This window comes from Bos indicus x Bos taurus, chromosome 9 (assembly GCF_003369695.1).
Source record: "Bos indicus x Bos taurus breed Angus x Brahman F1 hybrid chromosome 9, Bos_hybrid_MaternalHap_v2.0, whole genome shotgun sequence".
In the NCBI taxonomy this organism is placed as follows: domain Eukaryota; kingdom Metazoa; phylum Chordata; class Mammalia; order Artiodactyla; family Bovidae; genus Bos; species Bos indicus x Bos taurus.
Window position 1 is genome coordinate 10,518,157 of NC_040084.1, and position 24,142 is coordinate 10,542,298.

Here is a 24,142-nt window from a genome sequence, read left to right on the forward strand (position 1 = left end):
TAGCGCCGCCGCCAGCCGGAGCCCGGAGCCGGCGCCCCGCAGCCCCGCCGCGCCCCGCGCCCGCCTCTCCGATGGGCAACCTGCTCGGCGGGGTCAGCGTGCGCGAGCCCACCACCGTGGAGGACTGCGACTCCACCTGGCAGACAGACTCGGAGCCCGAGCTCGAGGAGCCGGGGCCGGGCGGCGGCGAGGGCCCGGGGCGGGAGCCCGCGCAGCCCCCAGAGCCCGCGGAGCCCGCGGAGCCCCCGGAGCGAGCCGGCGGCCGGCTCCGCGCCGGCCCCGCGCCGGAGCCGGACCCCGAGGCGGCAGGCGCAGAGCAGGTAGGCGGCCGCCGGGGCTTCGGGCCGGGGTGGGGCGGGGGGCGGCCGCGGTCGACCCCAGCGCGCAGGGCCCGGGCGCGCTCGGGCGCGGCGGCTCGTCCTCCTGCGGCCGCCCCGGGACCCAGGCCCTGCGCGCTGGGGTCGCCCCGGGCCGCCCGCGGACGGCCTGGGGCCTGAGCGCGGGCACCGGCCGGAGGGTCCCCCCGCCACCCCGAGCAGAACCCAACTTGGCGGAGTGTCTTCTCAGCCTCCGCAGCGCAGCCGGGTGATGGAAGGCGGGGTGGGGGTAACCTGCCTGAGAATAGAGGATGGTGAAAACCTGTCTAGTGCGTGTTATTGGTTAAAAAAAAAAAAAAAAAATCACCTAGAATGAGGTGGGGGCAGCGAACCCTCTCCCTGCAGCGGGGTCTCCAGCCTTTAGGAATCTCTGGAAGGTCCCCATCCGACGTGAAAATGCCAGAGTTCCAAGTCAGGCCTTCTAACCCAGGAGTTCAGGGCATGCTCCAAACATCTTTTTTTTTTTCATCCAGAAGACTTGTTGATCCAGATATGCTGAAGTCATCTGCCTCCTTCAGTTCGGAGGAGAGGTTAGTAACCCTTCTAACCTCTGATGGACTGAAAAATCAGGAAATCAGGAAACTTTAGAAGGGAGGACTTGCATGGCCAAGCCTCTGAAGGGCGCCTGGCTCAGCTCTAACAGGCCGGGGTATTGGGTCAGGCCCTCCTCCTCGGCCTTGAGGGGAAGAGGGTGGGAAGTGGAGACCAAGGTGTCTCGGCTCTAGCAGAGGAATCAGCAGGTATATTTTACAAGTAGGCTGCCTCATCCATCTTAACAGTCATCTGTTTGGGTCAGCAGCAAACTGTACAGGCTCTGTGCTATACACATGTTCTTTCCAGCTGCAATTTTTGGAGTGGAGTGTGGTGGCAGTTGCTCTTTTGAACTCCCGTTTTGGAGAAAACTGAGGCCTAGAAAGAGAAGTTTGCCCAGGATCATCCAGGGAAAGAGAGGTGCAGACCCAAGTCTGCCTGTCACCTGCTGCAGAACCGGAGACCTGACTGACAATTTGGCCCTGCTGCTGGTTGTCTGGAGAAGGCAATGGCAACCCACTCCAATACTCTTGCCTGGAAAATCCCATGGGCGGAGGAGCCTGGTAGGCTGCAGTCCATGGGGTTGCGAAGAGTCGGACATGACTGAGCGACTTCACTTTCACTTTTCACTTTCACGCATTGGAGAAGGAAATGGCAACCCACTCCAGTGTTCTTGCCTGAAGAATCCCAGAGACAGAGGAGCCTGGTGGGCTTCCATCTATGGGGTCGCACAGAGTCGGACACGACTTAAGCGACTTAGCAGCAGCAGCAAAAGCTGGTTGTCTTGCCTTTTGAATTCATTGTTTTTCCCTTCCACTTGAAAAGCCTCTTGATGAAAGTGAAAGTGGAGAGTGAAAAGGTTGGCTTAAAGCTCAACATTCAGAAAACGAAGATCATGGCATCCGGTCCCATCACTTCATGGGAAATAGATGGGGAAACAGTGGAAACAGTGTCAGACTTTATTTTTCTGGGCTCCAAAATCGCTGCAGATGGTGACTGCAGCCATGGAATTAAAAGACCCTTACTCCTTGGAAGGAAAGTTATGACCAACCTAGATAGCATATTCAAAAGCAGAGACATTACTTTGCCAACAAAGGTCCGTCTAGTCAAGGCTATGGTTTTTCCTGTGGTCATGTATGGATGTGAGAGTTGGACTGTGAAGAAGGCTGAGTGCCGAAGAATTGATGCTTTTGAAGTGTGGTGTTGGAGAAGACTCTTGAGAGTCCCTTGGACTGCAAGGAGATCCAACCAGTCCATTCTGAAGGAGATGAGCCCTGGGATTTCTTTGGAAGGAATGATGCTAAAGCTGAAACTCCAGTACTTTGGCCACCTCATGCGAAGAGTTGACTCATTGGAAAAGACTGTGATGCTGGGAGGGATTGGGGGCAGGAGGAGAAGGGGACGCCAGAGGATGAGATGGCAGGATGGCATCACTGACTCAATGGACCTGAGTCTGAGTGAACTCCGGGAGTTGGTGATGGACAGGGAGGCCTGGCGTGCTGTGATTCATGGGGTGGAAAAGAGTCGGATACGACTGAGAGACTGATCTGATCTGATCTGATCTGTATCTCAATGAAGAAGTTTGGGATGTCAAAAAAACAAAACAAAACAAAAAAACATCTGCTCAGATTCTGTCCAGCTAACCTGATCCATCTATATGAAACAGTTTTATAATTCATGTTTCAATCAGTTAATCACAACCCCAGTAAATGGTAGATGGCTTCAATGTTTTCTTTTCCCCTTTAATGATTGATTTTTCTTGTCTGGATCACCATGTAATGTCTACTCTTTAATGCTGCTTTTGAATGTCCACCTTACCTGCTCCCTACTCCCCATGGTCATTTGCAAGAACTAATGGAGCTACCTTTAAAGTCTAACCCAGTCTACTTTTTAGACTGCTAAAAAGTAGAAAAACTACTTTTCACCAGCTCTGTTGCTGTATTCCTAGTACAAGTGAGTATTTGACAAATGACGGTGCCATTAACCAAGATGGGGAAGTCTAAGGTAGCAAGCAGCATCAGAGGTTAAATCAAGAATCCCCTTGAGTTTAGTATCCTATAAAATATCCAAGGGGAGTTGATGAGTAGTTCATTATGAGTGAAGCCTCAGTCCAGGACTGGAATCGTCAGCATGTAAGAATGGAGGTATTTAAATTCATGGGAAGGTCTGGGGTCATCAAGGAGCATGAGAAATGTGAACGGGCCCTGGGCACTGCTCCATGGAGACCATGTGAGGGAGAGAAGTCAAAGATGAGGCTGCCCAGGGGCGACCAGTGAGATGGAGCAGAAGCAAACCGGGGCAGGTGTGGCGTGTGACAGTGTTTCAGAAGGAGAGATATCAGTTGGCCCAGTGCTGCTGGGAAGTCACCTGGGTGGAGCACTGGGAAAGCTGCTCAGTGAGATGGGAATGTGTTCGGTGATGTTCATAAAAGCCATTTTGATGGCGTGCAGAGGATAATAGCCTGATTGGGGAGGGTTGTGAGAGAAGGGGAGACAGGCAGGGACTATGGGCAACTCTCTGGGGATGTTTTGCTATAAACCAGAGCAAAGCTATGGATCTGTCTTGAGGGGAGTTTGGGTCAGTCCTAGTTGATACATGTTTAAGATTAGAGATGCTACAGCATGTTTGCTGAAGGCAATGACCCAGAAAACAGGGAAATTTTGGGGACACGGGAATTAGTGATAAAATATTAAGGAACAAAATCTGTGGCTGAGCAGGTGAAAGGGAGTGGGGAGGAGAGCCTGGAGGAACAGGAAGGGGAGGGAGCATGGATGATGCTGGCAGGCCGGCGCATTTAGAGCCTGGAGGAGGCAGGCGTTCTCAGCATAACCCTGGGAAATATAGGTAGGGCGTGAGTCATTCTCATTTCGCTGATGATCAAATGAAGATGCAGTTAACATCCTCACACGTCAGCAGCTGAGTTAAAGACTCAGCCCGAGTGTCCTGACTCCTGGTTTTGAACTGTTGATATTCTACCATGGTTTCTATGACAGTCCTTCGCATTGGGTGGAGCTGAAATTGATTCAGACCCAATTAGTCAGACTTGGAGCCTCCAGCCTGGAGTTTTCCGTCTGGCCCTATTGCTGGGCTCTGGGCGATAGTTATTGAACTTTATTCCAAGCCTGGGTTCCCTTGTTTCTAAGATGGAAGCACTCCTGATGGCCTTCCAGGTGGGTTATAAGAATCAAATGAAATAATATATGTGCCTGGTAAGTGGAAAAGTGCTTTCCTTATGCTTCTGGGATGATGAGTCATGGGGTTGTAGCATAGGCTAAAGAGATCCAGAAACCTGCTAGGCAGAGCTATTTTGAAATGTGTGGTGAGGACCAGAATATAAGCTTTTCCTTGCTTATGTAAGGAGCAGCTATTGTTAAACATCAGCTAGTTTGGAGTTAAAGTAAGTCACTCTGTACTTGTAGTAATAGAATCATGCCGCTTCAGAAACTGCTTGGTGGATGCCGGTCTGTCAGCACCAACAGGGGCGGGGGCCGATGAGGAAAGGTGGGTGAACCTCTTAATGAATATTCAGACTTCAGCTTTGTCATCTGTTTCATCTTCCCCAGCAGTCTCTTTGCCCTTCTGCGTGACTCTGGACCCAAAGCACGTTCTTGTACACTATGATAGCACATGGAGTTAAGAGCATGAGAACTGATTATGCTGACTTCTATCTTATCCTTTAAAAATTGCCGTGGGGCTGGGAATTTTGTTTAGAATTTTAAAAGTGTAAGTAAACTACCACATACAGGTTACTACAATGTGAAGTTCATTCCAACTGAGAGTTACACTACTTTGTGTGTGTATGTTTGAAATCTGCTACCTTCGAAAAGAGAATGGCTACCCACCCCAGTATTCTTGCCTGGAAAATTCCATGGACAGAGGAGTCGAACAGGCTACAGTCTGATGGATAGCAAAGAGTCGGACACGACTGAGTGACTAACACACACACACACACCTTATATCACGTTGTATTATCACTGAATTAACACAAAGGTTATTCATGCCTTTGTGTGCCTGTTGTATACTGTAAAGGATGGAGTTTAGAAAGCTATTTAGTTTGTTTTAAAAGTCCCCTTTCCCTTCACAAATATTACTTGACTTCCAAGTACAGCTAAACATTGCAAGATTGATGACAATCTTCTTTGTAGGATTGACTTATTATCTTAACACTTTTCATGTTATGTAAAATATTTAAAAATAAGTATTGTTGTAATAAGTTTTGTCGTAAAATCACTTGTCTAACCTCTGGTCTTTAATTCATTGTAAGTTCTTTTTCTAATAGATACTGATTCATAATATTTGGCCTCTATAGGCTTTTGGTAAATAATAAAGTTTTTTATTTAGTAAAACACCTCAGAACAAATGTTACTGGCTTCAAGTCAGGAAACGAGAGAGCCAACAAATGTTGCTAGTAAGCATTATTAAAAGGACATTTAAAATATCTTCACTCAATGGATAGCTGGACACTGTTCAGCCTTTCTTTTTGTGTGCTTGTTATTTCAAGTTTGTTCTGAAAATTCCTCGGCGAAAATGTCTTGCTTCAAAATGTAAATGGAATTTCCCCGTTTATTTTAGGGGACTGATTCCACTGAAGCACCTGCCAAGCCAAAGAGAAGTTTTTATGCTGCGAGGGATTTGTACAAATACCGACACCAGTACCCAGTAAGACTATAGAATGATTTTTTTCTAAACTGTAAAATATTTCCCTTCTGTTTCTGTTATTTTATGGTGCCAATGAGCAAATGTACAAGGAAGGTCCTTGTGCCTTCCTTATATGTCCATGTGCTGGAGATTGATTTATTTTTTCCTTTAGCAGAACTTCAAAGATATCCGATATCAAAATGACTTGAGCAATCTTCGTTTTTATAAGAATAAAATTCCATTTAAGCCCGATGGTGAGTAATCCGCTACTTTGGTAAAAAGCAAACTTTAAATAGTAGTAGTAGCAGTAGCTGTTCTTTGTTTATTCCCAGCTCGGTCCATTCTCAGCGTGTTGTTTCGTTGTCTGGCTTGGCTCTGCCCTGCAGTCTGTTGTGTCCCCAGAGTCTAGACCCTTGAGCTGTGAGCATCCACTCGGCAGATTCTGGAGGAGTAACCTGAGGATTATCAATTCCTTCCCACCACCTCTTTACAGTGAGGACTCCTGTCTGGAAGGTAGTGGGGGCCATTTTTGTGAGAGGAAAAAAGGAGATTTCTAGAACGCTAGGGTATCATATTATTAAGAAACATTAGCAGAGGACAAATTCAGTTTCCTCAATTTAAAGATGAAGTCACTGGATCTTGAAGCTGGAATGACTGGTTGGTTGGTTCACTCCATCATAGACTTGGGTCTCAGTTCCAGAATTTAGTGTTCCTTTCACTGTGCCATAACCCAAAAGTCTGTAGAGCATGATTGAACGTGATGTTTCTGTTGGGATCATCTTTCCTGTTGGTTTTCAGATTCAAGGTCAGGAAGCTAGAGGAGCCTCACTTCAGCGTCTCAGTATCCTAGGGAGGGAGCTACGCACACTGCAGGTCTCCACACAGCTCTGTCAGATAAGCCTGCCCTCCACAGCTCTGCAGGTGCCTTCCCAGGGTCTTTTCTAAACCTACAGTGAGAGGGTGCAGTCCCCACGGTACCTATGCTTGACTGCCCCCAGCACCAGACTGTGCTTCGTGGTGGGCAGTCTCACTTTATCTAGGTCAAGCCAGAAAAATGGCTGCTCTCCATAGAGCCCTTGTCTCTGTGAGGTGACCAGATGGCCCTGGCTGTGGCTCTTTGCTCTCAGTGAAAACTGAGCCAAATTCACAGCAGGGTGAATCAGGGAATGAGGGTCATGGGTTGCAAAGCAGAACCAAGTTAGTTCTTGATGAACTAACTGCCTGAAGAAATGCCTAAGGACTTCCCTACATTGTGCACTGGCAGACAAACCAGTTGGGAAGGAGGGTGTATTGCTGACATGGCCCCATCCACTTGACTTTAGTTATTTTCTGGTGTTCCAGAAGTCTGCTCTGATTTGGAAGGAACCCTCTAGGTGAAAATGCTCTGTTTTATTTACTAATGGTGGAAATTGCTTTATATACTAATTGAAATAAGATTAATTAATTGTTTTTTTAGGACCTGGGGTAAGAAAAATTTTGAAGAAATGCAGTGGTAGATTGTTAATTTGACTCTGATGTGACTTTGATAAAATTTACCCAAAGGAATGCCTTCAAATACTGAACACATTGAGGATTAGAGACAATGACAATGTTTAACTTAATTTTTTTTTTTTGTATTTCTAACAGTGAATTTATTTTTGAGGTAGTAATTTAGAGAAATAACTTAAAGCAATTAATTTTTTTGGGTAATCTTTACCACAAATATTTATTTGAAAATCTTATAAGACTAGTGGGGGTCAGACGTTTTAGGTATGATCACATAAAATATTATTCTAGTTTATTATATAAATTACATCAGTTCACACTTTCCTCCCCAGTATGTGTGAACACACACACACACCACACTTCAATGACGTGTATTGGGTTGACTAAAAGTTTGTTAGGTTTTAAGTACAAATAAAAGGACTATTTTTAATTTTCATGAAGAACTTTATTGAAAACCATATTCACTAACTGACCAAACTTTTTGGCCAGCCCAATATTTTACTTATTAAGTAGGAGGAAGGGTAGATGGAAGGGGAAACAAATAGGAAATTATAGGGGTAAATGTTTTCAATAGGCTGAGGATTAAATAGCAACGTTTTACCGAAAACCTTGAGCGTGAGATTCTCTGATACAAACCGGTGACCTCTGGAGGATACAGTAGTGAGATGAGCTATGTTTAGAATGGTATTATGTTGTCGTGTCTTGGTCTGTAAAATTGACTAAGTGGCTACAGTTAATTGTGAGGACCTAGACAGATTTGGGAAGCAGAATTTTGCCCGAATAAGTTCTTCTAGGAGAAGGACAGGACATGGTGAAGAAGAGGGTTTACGTTTCAGGACCATAAAGACCTGTGTTCCGCTCCTGGTTTTGCTGGTGTGCGACTGAGCAGATCTCACTGTTTTCTCAGTAGTCAAGCAGGAGGGGCAATGCTCCAGAAATGCTGGGTTGAGACGGTGCTGGGCAGATTCAGCGGGCTGGCTGCACTGCAGGCTGGTCCTGCCGCTAGGAAGCACTCAACACCTTTGCCTTTACTTTTCCTTTCCTCCCTTTCCTTCCCCCTTTCCGACTTCTCTCTGCATTCTCTCCCTCCCACCTTTGTCCCCTTCCTTCCTTTTTGCCTGGGATACATTTCATTTTTATTTGCTCTAGTATTTAAAGAACTCAGTGGCTTTCAAGAACTCAGGGGCTGGCCAACTTTCTTGGTACAGGGCCATTGAGTAAATATCCTCAGCTCTGTGGGCCATACCATATCTGTTGCAACTACTCAGCTCCACGGTTTAAATACATAATACATGAATGGATATGCATGGCTGTGTTCCAAAAAAGCTTTATTTATAAAACAGATGGCAGGCCACAGTTTGCCAGCTTCTACTTTGGAGTAACTGTCCAATAGAGTTTTCTGCGATTTGAGGTGCCATGATTTTTCTTTTCAATTAGGCTTATTTCACCACTGAGTCTGTGGCATAGGGTTTTCATCTTATAAAGGCATTGCATTGCTCTTGTGTGCTGTTATTACGTTTTAAAAAGTTTTAACACAAAGCTTAAGTGATTCAGTCTCAAAATGCCTTCAACAATGTTCTAACACCTGGTTCATGTTCTGAATCTTTCCTCTTCAGGTGTTTACATTGAAGAAGTTCTCAATAAGTGGAAAGGGGACTACGAGAAGCTGGAACACAATCACACCTACATCCAATGGTCAGTCGCCTGCTCTCTCTCGAACCGTGACCTGTTTAATCACGTGTGCTTCCCAGAGATCACTAATATACAAATGTTATTTCTCTAAAACATAGGCTTTTCCCTCTGAGAGAACAAGGCTTGAACTTCTATGCTAAAGAACTAACTACCTATGAAATTGAGGTGAGGCAAGCTGATTTCATTTCATGCGAGTTAGCCAAATTAACGTTGCCGTTTGATGGCCCTGGTAACTCTGAGTCATTCCGCTGAATTTTTCTTTTTTTCATTAGGAATTCAAGAAAACAAAGGAAGCAATAAGAAGATTCCTCCTGGCTTATAAAATGATGTTAGAGTTTTTTGGAATAAAGCTGATAGATAAAACTGGAAACGTTGCCCGGGCTGTTAACTGGCAGGAAAGGTTTCAGCATCTGAATGAGTAAGTAGAGCCCCTGCAGTGAGTCCCCAAGGCACGGGGTTTTCTCTGGGTTGGATTTCTCTATGGCACATAGAGCCACAAGCAGGTGGATCCATGGATTTGAATTCGAAAGCTCATCTGAAATGCACTTTATTCCCCATTCTATATTCTAAAGCAAAACTAAATAACAATAACAATAGCAAAAAAAAAAAGGAATGATATTCCAGGTAAAAATATGGCTGCTTGACATCCCTAGTGGCTCGATGGTAAAGCGTCTGTCTACGATGTGGGAGACCGGAGTTTGATCCCTGGGTTGGGAAGATCCCTTGGAGAAGGAAATGGCAATCCACTCCAGTACTATTGCCTGGAAAATCCCATGGACAGAGGAGCCTGGTAGGCTACAGTCCATGGGGTCGCAAAGAGTTGGACACGACTGAGCGACTTCACGTTCACGTTGGTTTTGGAACTGTTTATTCGTGCAGCCACTCTACTGCCCACAGTCAAGTGTAGCCTCACTCCCTGTTTATACCGTGTTTCTCAGCATTTGTGGTGGTTGTTTGTATAGGCTTTTCTAGACCCCTCTCCTGGGTTGTATGCTTCTGGTAGCTCGGGCTGCTTCTCAGGCACTGTGCCTTCTTAGATCAAATCCATAATTAAGCCTATGACATATACTGTAAGTCCCCTACTTATGAACCTTCAAGCTGTGAACTTTCAAAGGTGCAAACGTGTGTTCACGTGTCCCATGTTGTAAGTTAGCTCACGGGTCTGGTGTACGTTGTTGCCTGTGTGCATTCTCTACAATTGGCGGTGCTTTTGTGTACTTTACTGAACAGTACTGTGTAGAGTACAGCAGGGCAGTATCTTTATTTCCAGCCCAGGATATCTGGAAGCAAGCATAAAAGCGACAGTGGTGTAGGTGGTATTTTTCAAGGTACTGTACTGTAATTAAAAATGTTTTCTTTATTTTTTTGTGTATTTTTATGTATTACTTGTGTGAAAAGTATTATAAACCTATTACAGTTCAGTACTAAATTTCCAATTAAGTTAGTTGGATATCTAGGCTAACTTTGTTGGACTTCTGAACAAAATGGACCTAGAACATGCTCTTGGAGCAAACTCATTTGTATGTAGGGGACTTACTGTAAAAACCACTTTATAAGACTGAGAGGTACTCATATGTTTTAGAAAGAGAGAAAATTAGAATAATCACCTTATAGGTCAAAATCAGAAGCCCAGTTTTTGTTAGTAAATCGAAACACCTGTGAAGAAAATTTTAGCAGTTTATCTGGAACTGATTTTCTGTGTTCTTTTGCTTAGATATTTATAACTTTCATTAATACTTATATCCCAATTTAAAAAAATATTTTCTTTGCATGCAAACTGGCCTTTTCTTTTTTCTTCTTAATTATAGGGTGACTTATGAGCACTGGACTATAAAACCAACAACTTTAAAACATTTTTAGCACATTATAATTAGCTGAATGGGGCAAATACCAAGAGAAAAAAAATTAAAACTAACCTAAGAAATATGTCTTTGCACCAAACAGCATTTTTGTACATTGATAAACTAATTTTTTGTGGGTATTTTTCTATAACTTTGATCTTGCTTTGGTAAAGTGAGTAGAAGCATTACTGTTTGAGCCTTCTATTTATTATTTATAATCAACATTATTAAAATGGTGACTTGTAGTAAAACACTCAAGATGTGGGCATAAAACTTTATGATCTTGACTAGAAGACCTGTTAACTCATAACTCAAGTTAAATTTGATTTATAGAGAGCACTTTGGAGAAGGACATGGCAACCCACTCCAGTATTCTTGCCTGGAGAATTCCATGGATGCAGGAGCCTGGTGGGCTACAGTCCATGGAGTCGCAAAGAGTCTGGCACGATTTAGCGACTAAGTGACGACAGAGCACTTATACTGAAGCGATTCAGAGAGCTCTCCCCGAGCTCTCTGTGCACAGTTTCTAAGCACTGTGGATTACCCTCAAAGACAGCTGTGTGCAGGTAGTCTGTTGACATGAAGGATGCCAAGAGTCAGAAGAGGATCTGATGATGTCTCATCTTCTGTGTGCTCACGAATGTCATTTGAGAGAACTTCCATTTCCAACTTGTTTTTTTTTTTTTCTTGGTTGGAATAGCACTCTTGTTTAGTAAATATTTGTTGAATGAATAAGTGGTGAACAAACCAGGTTTGTCTGCCTAAATCCTCCTTGGGGTTTAATCATCTCCACCACTCTTAATTGGTGGTTGGAAGCAGAAGGCTTTCGTTAAATGACTTTCTGGCTTGGGACCCGGAGGGGAGCCTGACTGTTACCTGACCCTTCCCGCCCTGTCATCTTTCCTTCCTTCCACCACCAGTTTTCCTTTCCATGGGTACAGCTTTTTTGTGTGTTTTAATCTGCATAGTATCTTGAGTCTTTTAGAGTAAGCAGGGAATTCAGTGTGTTTATAGTAGTCCAGTACTCTTGTCTGGAAAATCCCATGGACAGAGGAGCCTGGTAGGCTGCAGTCCATGGGGTCGCTGAGGGTCGGACACGACTGAGCGACTTCACTTTCACTTTTCACTTCACTTTCATGCATTGGAGAAGGAAATGGTGGCCCACTCCAGTGTTCTTGCCTGGAGAATCCCAGGGACGGGGGAGCCTGGTGGGCTGCCATCTATGGGGTCACACAGAGTCGGACACGACTGAAGTGACTTAGCAGCAGCAGCAGCATAGTAGTCCAGCAGAGAAAAATATTAAAAGAAAGTGAAGTGAAATAAAGTATAGTGAACAAGGACCATGACTCAAAGAGGGAACATATCTCAGCCTTTCCCACTGGCCTCACCTCTGTCTGCAAGCCCAGCTTCTGTCTTTGATCTGCTAAGCCACCCGAGTCGACTCACAACATTAGGAGAGTGGGGGCGTTTTGTATTTCTTGGTGACATTTGTTTCAAATCATACTGAAACACCCAGTTTCTTTCTTGTGTAATTCTGTTCCATAGTCCTGATCTTTATTCACTTTAACCCAAGTGTTTGTTCTTTTCCACTCTTATGTAAACTTTTAAATTGGAGAATGTGTTGATAGAGAAAATTTTATCTTGGTCATTCATCTTGGATTGGATATGTGAAATTGAGCTACTTGCAAATTTTTTGTTGTGTCATATAACTCCTCTTTGATTTTTTAAAGGAAAATATTATTCCATTTTACCATGCCTCTCTTTCTCATAGACTTAGGAAGCAGACGTTGGGATTTCACTACCAAGTTATTAGACTATGTAGCGAAAGTGAAACTGCTAGTCGCTTAGTTGTGTCTGACTCTTTGCAACCCCATGGACTGTAGCCTGCCAGGCTCTTCTGTCCATGGAATTCTTCAGGCAAGAATACTGGAATGTGCAGTCATGTCCTTCTACAGGGGATCTTCCAGACCCAGGGATCGAACCTGGATCTCCCTCATTATAGGCAGATTCTTTACTGTCTGAGCCACCAGGAATGCCAGACCATGTAGATGCTACCCTAACCTAACTACTAGGTTGGTCCTGCTGATAATGGCACCTTGTCTTAACTTCACTCGAATTGGTATTGTCTCAAAAGACTGGTACTTGATTCATAAAACTGAAGCATTATCTGTGCTATGTTTTATCCTTTGGCCTTCAAAGACTATTAAGAGAACACTATTGACTATTAAGAGAACACTACTTTGGTAAACACCCAGAAAGATGGAAACATTGAAAACTGTTGTATTTGTCTTTTCCAATGTTTGGTGAGCCTGAATCATTCAGGGTTTATTTAGTTTGGTCCAAACTAAGTCTCAAACTATAAGGTCCTGGAACCAGGTCCTTCCACTCCTCAAATATTCAGCATCCTCCACTTTTCCCAAATAAGTTGCTAGTTATTCCTAAGTGAATACCAAGCATTTGTGGATGCCAAGGCAAGTATATGTGACGGTTGTAGAAAGTTCAATGCCTGAGGTGTAAAGAGGTTTAGGGAGGTTAGGAATAAGTAGTGGTTGTGAATTGGAGTATTGGGTGAATTGGAGAAGGCAATGGCACCCCACTCCAGTACTTTTGCCTAGAAAATCCCATGGAAGGAGGAGCCTGGTAGGCTGTAGTCCATGGGGTCACTAAGAGTCGGACACGACTGAGCAACTTCACTTTCACTTTTTACTTTCATGCATTGGAGAAGGAAATGTCCACCCACTCCAGTGTTCTTGCCTTGAGAATCCCAGGGACGGGGGAGCCTGGTGGGCTGCCGTCTATGGGGTTGCACAGAGTCGGACACGACTGAAGCGACTTAGCAGCAGCAGCAGCAGCAGCATTGGGTGAATAACTCACCTGGGCTATTGATGACACATGTGATTAATACATGAAAATTAATCATGTATTAATGATTCCTTTTGGACACAGCCAGGTATTTGTAATAAAGCAACTCTTGGGCTGAGTGAGGTCAGGGAGGTGAGATTATGAATTGTGACAGAATAGGTTTGGAAGGCTTTCATCTGATAATGGCCTTAGTTTTCAGACAAAGATGATACTAGTGCAATCTGGGGAAAGAAGCATCTTTGGAATCAATGGCATTAAAGGCAAAATTGTCAATTCTGTGATAGGGAAAGATGAGGCAAGAGAGGTCACAGATGGAAAAGAGTTGGGGTGATTATGTTATGATAGGTACAAGCGTGGTGCTCCTTAGTGTACCAGTATCAACATTTATATGGTTAAATAGTGTCTAATATTTAAGCTTCACATTCTTAGCTTATGGGTCAGCTTGTTTGACTCTTACAAACTCAGGGAGGTGTGGGGCCTTTTCCCCATCTGCAGACTGGGATGCTGAGCCTTCAAGGTGCCATCATTTCATGCAGCTGCAGGTGCTGAGTCAGGATGTGAGTTCAGTTCTGACTCCAAAGCCCACGCTCCCTGCTGTGCTAAATAAGTCAGTTTTGCATCCTTTGTCGGAATTGTTCTAGCCAGGTAGAATGGCTTTTTCTGCTTCCCTTCTGAGTTGGTTCTTATGGTGGATTCTGCTGACCAGCTGACCCTGGAAATTGTACATTCGGCTGGTAGCTAATGCCCAGCACTGGTTACCTGTTACAGGAATGATACCTTTGTGTAGTCGATATTCATCCTCACTGTATCTTATAAATAATAATTCAACATCCGTGGGGATACATATTGAATCTAAATGTTTTTCAAATGTGAAGAACTAACAAGCCAGGGAGAATTTATTTTATATACTTGAGTTTTATGTAGATTGGCATTACACTGAGGCACAGAGGTTTAATACCTTCTGTTTTACGCTTCTTCATGGAGTCTAATGCTCCTTTTAGCAAAGTCATTACAAGGCATATTTTCATGGTTTACACTTCCATCAAAAGTACTTTCCCAGTAGTTTTCATTCCCAGGCTTCTTACCCCACCTAATTTTCTTCCTTCATTTTATTCAACCTGCTTCCAGGTCTCAGCACAACTATTTGAGGATCACTCGTATTCTGAAAAGCCTCGGCGAGCTTGGATATGAAAGTTTTAAATCTCCTCTTGTAAAATTTATCCTTCATGAGGCTCTGGTGGAAAATACTATTCCCAATATTAAACAGAGCGCGCTGGAGTATTTCGTGTACACAATCAGAGACAGAAGGGAGAGGAGAAAGCTCCTACGGTTTGCCCAGAAACATTACACGCCCTCAGAGAATTTTATCTGGGGACCCCCGAGGAAGGCACAGCCCGAGGGCAGCAAAGCTCAGAAGCCCCCCGGGCCGCCCACCGCGGGGCAGCACGGTCAGATGTCTATGCACAAAAAACCCAAAGACTCCAAAAACGCCTCTTCAGCCGCGCATGGGATCAGTAAAGCAGCTGAAGACAAAAAAGTGGCCTCTAAGGAGTCAGAAGAGACGGACAAGCCCAGTGAGGAGCCAGGCAGCGAGGCCGCCCAGCCCGGAGACCCAGGGCAGGATGAGGTTGCAAACAATTCCAGTCCTCGGGCAGAAAAGACAGTTACTCATCCCGAGGAGCAAAAGGAGAGTGCATCTCCCTCGGAGAAGGATGAGGCGAGTGACACCCGGAACCAAGACGGTGGAAGTCCAGGCGATGCGGGTTCCCATGATGACGCCGCGTTGCCGTGAATTATCAGAAGGCCCCCACGCCTGTGTATCCCCGGGAGGGGAGGCTGTGACGTGTCCTGAGCAGTAGAGGCCGCGTTTCTCAGCGCAGCCGGCGGTTGGTGATTTTTCTGTGGTCAGCATTTAGTTGTCACCTGGTTTTTAGTCTGTGTGGCTGTGAATTTAATATTTAAAAAGAAGTCTGAAGACGAGACCCAGTGAGTAAGTGTATCCTGTAACACTCTGGGGATGTGAATTTTTGCATCCTGTACACAATTCCTTTTAAATTATTTTCAGTGTATCTGGAAGTAATCATGGAGTGTTTGATATAGCTGAGATAGGAATCAGTTCTTGGAGTGGACTGTACTATACCTGGAGGAAATTGAGAGGATAATTTCATTATGTGGCCACACCTTTGCCAGATTTAAAGGTTCCTATGTTTAAGGTGCAAGAAAAAAATGTGGTCTTCTTTGAGGTATTCAGAAAGGAATTTGGATTTTTTTTTTTTTTTAACAGCACCTCAGCGTGTTTACTTGCAGGTTCTGGTAAGGAGGATGGATGTTCTTGGGGACTTGGAATCACCCTCCCCTGCTTGTCAGTCTCTTTCCCGGTCCTCTCTCTCCACCCTTGGCCTCATTCTCATCAGCCACCTGTGTCGGTCGGCCGGTACCTGCGTTTCTAGTGTTGTCATCTAGACATTCAGATGGTCTCCTACAGTGACATTTGCACGGGACGGAAGAGAATGTCAACTGTACGATTTCAAGAATTTGCTTTGTTTAAAACAATAAACATGTTTTTCTGTATTAACGTGCTTAAAAACAAATTTTGATGCAAAAGTACAAGAAAAAAATCTTGCCTTTTATGGCTGTTCTGTATAAATTCGGTGCTTGTGTCTGAATGCAAATGACTAAAGAATTAAAAAATAAGAGGAGAAATTATTCATTTTTAAAATGCATGCATTTTGTACTGGCAACAAGGCAGTAGTCCGTGAAACCATGAATATCTCAGTGTTACGTGGACTATGAAGTTCATACTGCTTAGCCCACAGGGTATCTTTAAAAAAATACAATTTGCTGCATCTCAGTTGTCAGACCTTGAAATTGAGAGTAGATTTGATATCCCATGTATTCAGTTTTAGTAAGCACAGAATGTGTCAAAATTGGGTAAGAGCAAATAGCTTTATTTCCTATAATATTGTTACTGATTATTATTACACATTAGAAAACAATTAAACACTGTGGTGAGAACTTCAGCATTCCTACAAATATAATGAAAGTAATTAATAGACCTTTTTTAAAAACTTAATTTCATTTAGAAAGAAATTGCCTTTGTGTGTTTCTTAGGCTTTTAAGGGAAGATCTACTCACTTTAACCCCCAAAGAATTTTTACTGTTTTTACTATGTCCTGTTTTTTAATCACATCATATCATCTTCTGTTACTTTTATTGATCTGAGGATTTTTAGCAAAGGATTTCTAGAAACTAAACACACCAACAGTATGCTTTTAGAAGGATTTTATTGCCTTGAAATTTACATAAAACATCACTGTTTCTCAAATCTGACTTATTTAGTCAGAATGTTAATAACGTGTGTTATATATGTATTCCAATAAATATAGAATATTTTCTCGTTATAATTTCTCATAATACAGCAGTTTTATGTTTCTTCTGTTTTTTTGAAGTGAGCATTAGGATTTGGGAAACAATTCTGCTTTTGGATTTCAGTTTCTTTTTTTACTTTAATGTAAAAAAAGATTTCTTTCATGGCCCCATTCTTTCTTTAATGGCCTCATCAAACTCAATAAGCAATTTTGCAGGGTTAGGGCATGAGAGTAGGTTGTCACATTGGGCTGAATTGTAGAAATATAATACATTGGAAATATCTTACCAATTTTGCATACATGATAAAGTGTTCACACCACTTTCTAAGTACATAATGTTAAAATTTTGTGACCAGATATTAAAATATTAATAAGCAGCAGACTGATACTAAAATGGGTATAATCTGAATTACTTAGAAGCTAGTAGTATATCAGAGCCCTTAAAAGTAAAAATGTTTCATTCAATAATTTAACTTTTAGAATATTCCTAATTAGGGATTTGATTAGATTGTACCATTTAATTTGAGAATATTTAGTCTCAAGGGAAAAACTGCCTGGCTTTCATTTAAAATAGGGGCCTTTTTCTATCATGCTGGTTTTGAAAGGTATATTCACATGTAACAGTATCAGTTCTACATTTAATCTATAAATAACTTATGAGAGAATTGTTCAGTGGAAAGAAGTAAGAGAGTGCCATTCATTTTGCAGATAAAAATTACAAACACCTAAATTTTTTTTCTATTAAGAATATTTTGTACATTCAGTAGTTTTAAAATAAGATCTATAGATGTGTCTTTATGTGTGTGCTAGACATGAAACAGCCCTCTGGGTTTGACTCTGATGTGTTGTATTTTAAAAACCTACTATGTGCTTGCAGAAACTTACTGAGAAGCTATTATAAAAATGCGGTGGAGCATGGCCAAATAGCTAGAAACTATCGAATTTTTGCAATTCTATAGACTTTATCATTGTACCATGGACTGTGAGGATACTCAGTATTGGCTATTGATAAAATACTAATTTGCGTTTCATGGCAAATAGATGTTATACTGCTTGGTTAGTCTAGTCTATTTCTAATATTTTGTGCATTCATATCTCAAAGGAGATAATATACGTGAAAATATTTTGAAATACTATAAAGTGATATATAATGATAAGATATATTTCTGTAAGTAGAGAAAAAGTTTATAACATTAAGAATATTATACCATTATACATTCTCATGCTCAATCTTACAAGAAACGGAAAAGAATAATGATAACTGAAAATATGTCTGCTTTCTCTGAGTCAGGTCCAGTTCTCAGTTCAAAATTATATGATACAGCTTTATTTTGAATTTTAATTGTGATAAAAAGCTTTTTTCAGCTTCAAGGAGAAAACAGAACTTATAACTCAGGAGTTAGCAGAGAAGTTCCAAGATTTTTTTTTTTGCCAAGTCTTAAAAACATAAATGTTATGTTTATATAATTATCTACTTTGTTTCTAGTTTTTATACTTTAATCTGACAGAAGGAATGATCTGGTGAAAAAGGAAAACAATACAGTGTTACATCTGAGTCACTCTTTAAAAAATCATTTTAGTAAGTAAACATCCGTATCAAAGTGGTCAAAAATTGATTGACCCGATGGAGAGAGACTATTTGGTTAATTGTTTAAAGTTAAATTTCCCTAGTTTATAGTATAGTTATGGTTGATTTTTAATCTACTGAGCAACTAAATCAACCCTTTTATTTTGTCTTTCTATAATTGAGACTCTTATAAAAGCTTTATTTTCTAACCTGAGGAAAGGACAGTCTTGATCTTGTTTGGTTCTGATTGCATCTGTGGGCTCTCAAGTTTATTTGGGGTGAGCGGGGATTCTTTGTTATAGGAATAATTTTGAAGATTTCTATTTTGTTTCCCACTTTAAAAATATCCATTCTGTTTTCTCCTGGGGTATTTCTGTTAAATGTAAGGTAAGCTGGAGTTAGATACACTGGAAATCATTTCAAATGTAGGTGTAGTTGTAGAGAAAGATGGCACGGGTTAGTAGAATATAGAAAGTTAGGGGTGCACATGTATTGATGTCTTTCACCTCTGAATTCTGTTTGTTCCACGAGCAGATCTGTGTGGGTATCTCTAGGGTAACAGTGAGTACGCCCTGCCTCCTCCCGTGTTCCAGCCCACCCAGCAGAGTGTGCTGGGGGACAGACTGTATTTTAGAAATTCCTAATTACTGAAGTTGATGATAATATAGTTATAAATAAATGAATGCCTGGGGGTGTCCAGATGTGCCTTAACTAATGTGATCAGGCTTTCATTCAGAAGTTTAAATTTTTACTCCATTATAAAATCTTGCCATAAGAAACATTCCAAACCACGAAGATCAGTTATTTTAGTGAAATTTACTTTGGTTGGTGCTTTTGCATTTTGGGGACATTTCCATTTGTATCAGTAACATCAGTTCAAAAGTGAGTATACTTAGCCACCGTGTTCAAACGTGTTATATTTGACAAAAGGCCTTTACAGTAAGAAAGATTAGCCACATGGTTACATTATTTATGCTTCTCCTTAATTTTGCTACATGCTGTAATTTTCACTGTAAACATGTCTCAGTTTCTACAAGTAATATTTATCTGTCTTTTGTTTTTAGATGCAGATGGATGTAGAAAATGGAATTAGAGAAATTATTTAGAACTTTAATTCCAATAGATGTTTGGGGGAATCTGAAATTAATTTGGACTTTTATGCTGTAGTTTTATTAGAAACATTTAAACAGTACTGTTCTTGCTTTTTACCTTAGGTTGGAGAAAATATTTTTTTGTCATCTGCTTTTTTTCTTCTTTTGTTGAGAAGTTTACTGTTTTAGTTATTTGTGGGAAATGGCTTCTTAATATTTTTGTTTCCTTGAATTAACATGTCTGTGTGGAAGATACAGTTAACTGCTTTGTTTTATGGTCCAAACTCTGCCTGGAGGTTGAGTTCAGAGAAGGGGAGTTGGCTGAGAACCATCTGGGTGAAGGGGAGCCGACCCTGGGTGCAGGCCCTCCAGTGGAGGAAGGGTCCCCAGAACCTCCTCTGAGTGACCAGGGTCTCGCTCTGCGATTACTGACTTCTGAGGCCTGGGGGCCACCTGGGACTCCATAACTCCATACACTGTTTCAGTGGGTGTCAGTTTTCATAAAAATACCTGGTGTAGTTCATTTGCCACCATTTTGTAGTTGCTTAGAAAATTGTGAGCAATTCGACATCTGCTGTGTAGATTACTGCTAAATGTATCTCAGGAAACATTGAAATACCAGTTCTGCCTGCCCCTTCCCCCACCAGTTCAAAACTTCTGATCTCCAATCAAATATTGCTTGGGTTGTTCTTTCACAGGCCTCTGTATAAAAGTCTTCATAAAACGGTTCAATGTAAAGATGAAATGAAAGGGAAAAGGCACCAGTGCTGTCTTGTTATGCTGAAAGACCTTTATGTATATATAAAAAAAATCAGAAACCTTATATATTTTAATATGTAAAATATATGGAAGTTATAAAGTTTATCCTATTTTCATTTTTAAATTATAATGGAGTTGTGGAACAGTTAACATTAACTAGAGAGATTAGTTGTGTAATAAGCTCTGGTCCTAAGAAACATCCAAGTTCTGCACTCACTGCTCAGATGAACACTTTTGTCAGTTCTGCTGGGTTCAGTGTCATGTGGAGGAGAGGAAAACACGATTGAAACACAAAATTAGAAGACAGAGACTCCCTGCTGAAACGAAGATGTAACCGATTGTAGGTCTGTGCAGTGCCAGAGTGGCTGCAGTGAGGACGAGATGAGGCAGGGTCTGCAGAGCTTTCCAGCGGGGACGTGCCCTGAGTTACACGTGCCAAGGGAATCAGTACCTATTTGGAAACAGTCCCATTCCTGCTCTCCTTTGAAGCCTGAATTCTGCTTACTCCACGGTAGACTGAGACCTTGCACGACGGAGAGAAATAATCACGTGATCCGGAACCAGGTCTAATTCCTCTGCCGGTGCTTTTAACTGGGTTAAGTGGAGGGGCTGGCTGTAGACCCAAGGAGGAGAGGCAGTGATAGGTTGCATATGGCAAAGTAACCGTGTCTCCTGAACCATCACAACGAAGAGCAACAAACTGGACCAAGCGTTAGGTCCTTTTACAAGCCTTTTGTTTTCCTCTTTGTACAAAGTTGGTTTGCTTGTCTCCTCAGTGAGCTGTCCACTCTTCCTTTGTGCAAACTGATAAGACAGATGGCCAACGGGGTCCAGTCACCATTTCAATTGGGAAACTTCAGTGCCCTTTGTATTTTGAGTATTCAGGAGGATGGGTATGATTCTCAGAAAGATGGGTGCTTTCCTTCCGGTGTGAGCGCTGTCTCTTCCGCAGCGGCGGGCCTTCCGCCATGCGCCATCGTCTGCAGGATGAATTACAGAATGCTGCGCGTGTCTGTGCGCACCAATACCATGTGTATGTGGTAGGAGCTGTAACCAGTTTCTGGATATGTCTGGTACTATGAAACACTTATTTTATAATCCTGTAACTGTATGGCAGTGTTATGCCAAAAATGTATAAAGAGCAATAGTTTCTCTTGTTTACTGCTGTGTTTAAAAAGATCGTTTCTGAAACTATATGTTTAGAGTCCCTTCAATTATTTTTAATAACTAGTGCCAAATATATGTCCTGTAAAATGACTAAAAGCCACTTCATCTTGGTTAACATTTTGGCCTTACGTTAGAGTACATTATGTTGATTTTGCATGATTAAACTATTTTTAAAGAGCTGGAACAAATGACTTTGCTGTTTTTCTATGATTAGACTTTCTTATGGTTATTGTATGAGATCAACATTATTCCCTTTTTATCCTCTAAAATAAATGTTGTGTTTTGCAGGGTGAAATCTTATTTACACAGGCAGTTATTTTTGTCAGGGATGATTGGAGGGCAGCTCACATGTGTTATATGTGAGCTGGCTGTTTATGGCTCTCTTTCACTTTTCTCTAATGCAAAGATTTAAAAGTATTTTTAATATAAATGAGTGCAACATGAATAACGGATGGAACAGATGTTTTTCACTTTAGTAGGGCTACTCTTTTAACAACTTTTTTTTTTTGATTAAGAAAAATGCAGCTGTGAGGTGCAAGTGAGGAGGCTGCTTAAGATGCCACAGGACAGTGGGATTGAAGGTGAGGAAAAGCATTACCTTGCAGTGTGGCTGTGCAGATCTGCAGAGGCAGGTGAAGAGTGGATGACAGAACAAAGAATAAACTGTGGTTAAGATTGAAATTAGGGCTTCCAGGGTGGCTCAGACCGTAAAGAATCTGCCTGCAATGCAGGCGACCCAGGTTCAATCCCCGAGTCGAGAAGGTCCCCTGGAGAAGGGAACTGCAACCCACTCCAGTATTCTTGCCTGGAGGACTCCATGGACAGAGGAGACTGCTGAGCTACAGTCTACGGGGTCTCAGAGCCAGACACGACTGAGTGACTAACACTTTCAAGAATGAAATTGTAATGAAATCATATTGTGCATAAATGAGAAACGCAGCGAGAGGAAAGGAACAGATCACAGCTGCGATGGTGAATGAGCAGGATTGTAACTGCCTGACCTTGGGATGAATTGTTTAGGGAGAGAGCAAGGCGCACAAGCAATTATCATCCTAAGGGAGGAAGGGACATGTTCTGGTGACAGAAAATAGAGAGATTTGCTTTTCCCCAAAGGTCAAAGTCAGAGGGCAGGCAGTCTTATGAGGATAGAGAGTCTCAGTAGAGTGAAAGCGTCAGGATGGAGTCTTCATTTCCTCAAGATGCAAAATCTAGTCTGGGAGAGAGTTCACAGAAGACATTTACAATAAAACACATTCCTTATTTTAAGCCTCACACGCTCACAGAGCTGGCGAACTTGGTGTCCGGGGACAGAAGGAAACCTCAGCCAGGGGAAAAGTCATGACAGGCAGGGTGGCCTCTCTTGGTTGAGTTTCAGTTCAGTTCAGTCACTCAGTTGTGTTTGACTCTTTGCGACCCCATGAATTGCAGCACGCCAGGCCTCCCTGTCCATCACCAGCTCCCGGAGTTCACCTAATTTCATGTCCATCGAGTCGGTGATGCCATCCAGCCATCTCATCCTCTGTCGTCCCCTTCTCCTCCTGCCCCCAATCCCTCCCAGCATCACAGTCTTTTCCAATGACTCAAACTTCGCATGAGGTGGCCAAAGTACTGGAGTTTCAGCTTTAGCATCAGTCCTTCCAAAGAACACCCAGGGCTGATTTCCTTTAGAATGGACTGCTTGGATCTCCTTGCAGTCCAAGGGACTCTCAAGAATCTTCTCCAACACCACAGTTCAAAAGCATCAATTCTTCGGTTCTCAGCTTTCTTCACAGTCCAACTCTCACATCCATACATGACCACTGGAAAAACCATAGCCTTGACTAGACGGACCTTTGTTGGCAAAGTAATGTCTCTGCTTTTGAATATGCTATCTAGGTTGGTCATAACTTCCCTTCCAAGGAGTAAGCATCTTTTAATTTCATGGCTGCAGTCACCATCTGCGGTGATGTTGGAGCTCTAATCATTAGCATCCCACTATTTTTATAACCTTAGTGTATATTCAGCACTACCAAGGAATATACAAATATGTTCTTCTCAAATGGTGTAAAACGAATTTTATTGGGATTCAAATAGCTTGCTTTTTCTACTCTCAGCTTGAGAAAAGGAAGAGGTTAGAGGGAGAAGGAATAAACAGCGAAGTGGTGGATGATGTGACCCAAATAAGGCCTGACAATTCACCTTAGGACCCTGAGGGTGTCTGAGATCCCTGAGTGGATGATTTCACTCTTGTTGGGAAGGGAAATTTAAGGAAAAGCCCCAAAGGAGGAAAATGTAAAGGTAAGGAGGTATTTTGCTTACTGGGGAGACCTGGCTTGGAGGCCAGATGGACTTGGGTCCCTATGGCAACATTGTCAAATTTGGCTGTGTGGCTTTGCATGGGTCATGTGAATCCTCGGGGTCTCTGGTCTCTGTTGGTAACAGTGTCTACTTTGTGAGTTTCTTGGGAGGATTAGAGTGTAGCTGAAATGCCAGGGACATAGTCAAGACACCTCTGTATATTAACTGCTAGCATTCTAGAAAAAAATCTAAATGCGTGGTCACTGCAGACATTGTACAGCTTTTCTCTCAATGGAGATCATCTGACCTTATCTACATTTCCCAAGCTCATAGATCAAAATAAACATGGTAAGCTTTGTTTATTATTTTATTGTAAATCTTACTATAAAAGCTACCAAGTATGGAATGGATGATTTTATATTAGACATACTGATATTGATAGGATAGAAAAATTCCCTTATTGTGAATATAATAAATGTACAAAATA

The 24,142-nt window shown here is 42.3% G+C and overlaps 1 protein-coding gene across 2 annotated transcripts; it reads left to right on the top strand.

Annotated features, from left to right (window-relative positions):
* Positions 1-11: 11 nt before the first annotated feature.
* Positions 12-21,673, top strand: OGFRL1 (opioid growth factor receptor like 1). Of its 2 annotated transcripts, none has more exons than XM_027550880.1 (7): positions 12-320; positions 5,481-5,567; positions 5,719-5,800; positions 8,648-8,726; positions 8,822-8,888; positions 8,996-9,141; positions 14,555-21,673. In XM_027550880.1, the coding sequence occupies exons 1-7, from the start codon at positions 72-74 to the stop codon at positions 15,216-15,218; spliced, it is 1,374 nt and encodes a 457-aa protein (XP_027406681.1). In that variant the 5' UTR covers positions 12-71; the 3' UTR covers positions 15,219-21,673. The 2 variants fall into 2 exon arrangements, with proteins under 2 accessions (XP_027406681.1, XP_027406682.1); XM_027550881.1 differs by having other exon boundaries at positions 5,722-5,800.
* The last annotated feature ends 2,469 nt before the right edge of the window (positions 21,674-24,142 follow it).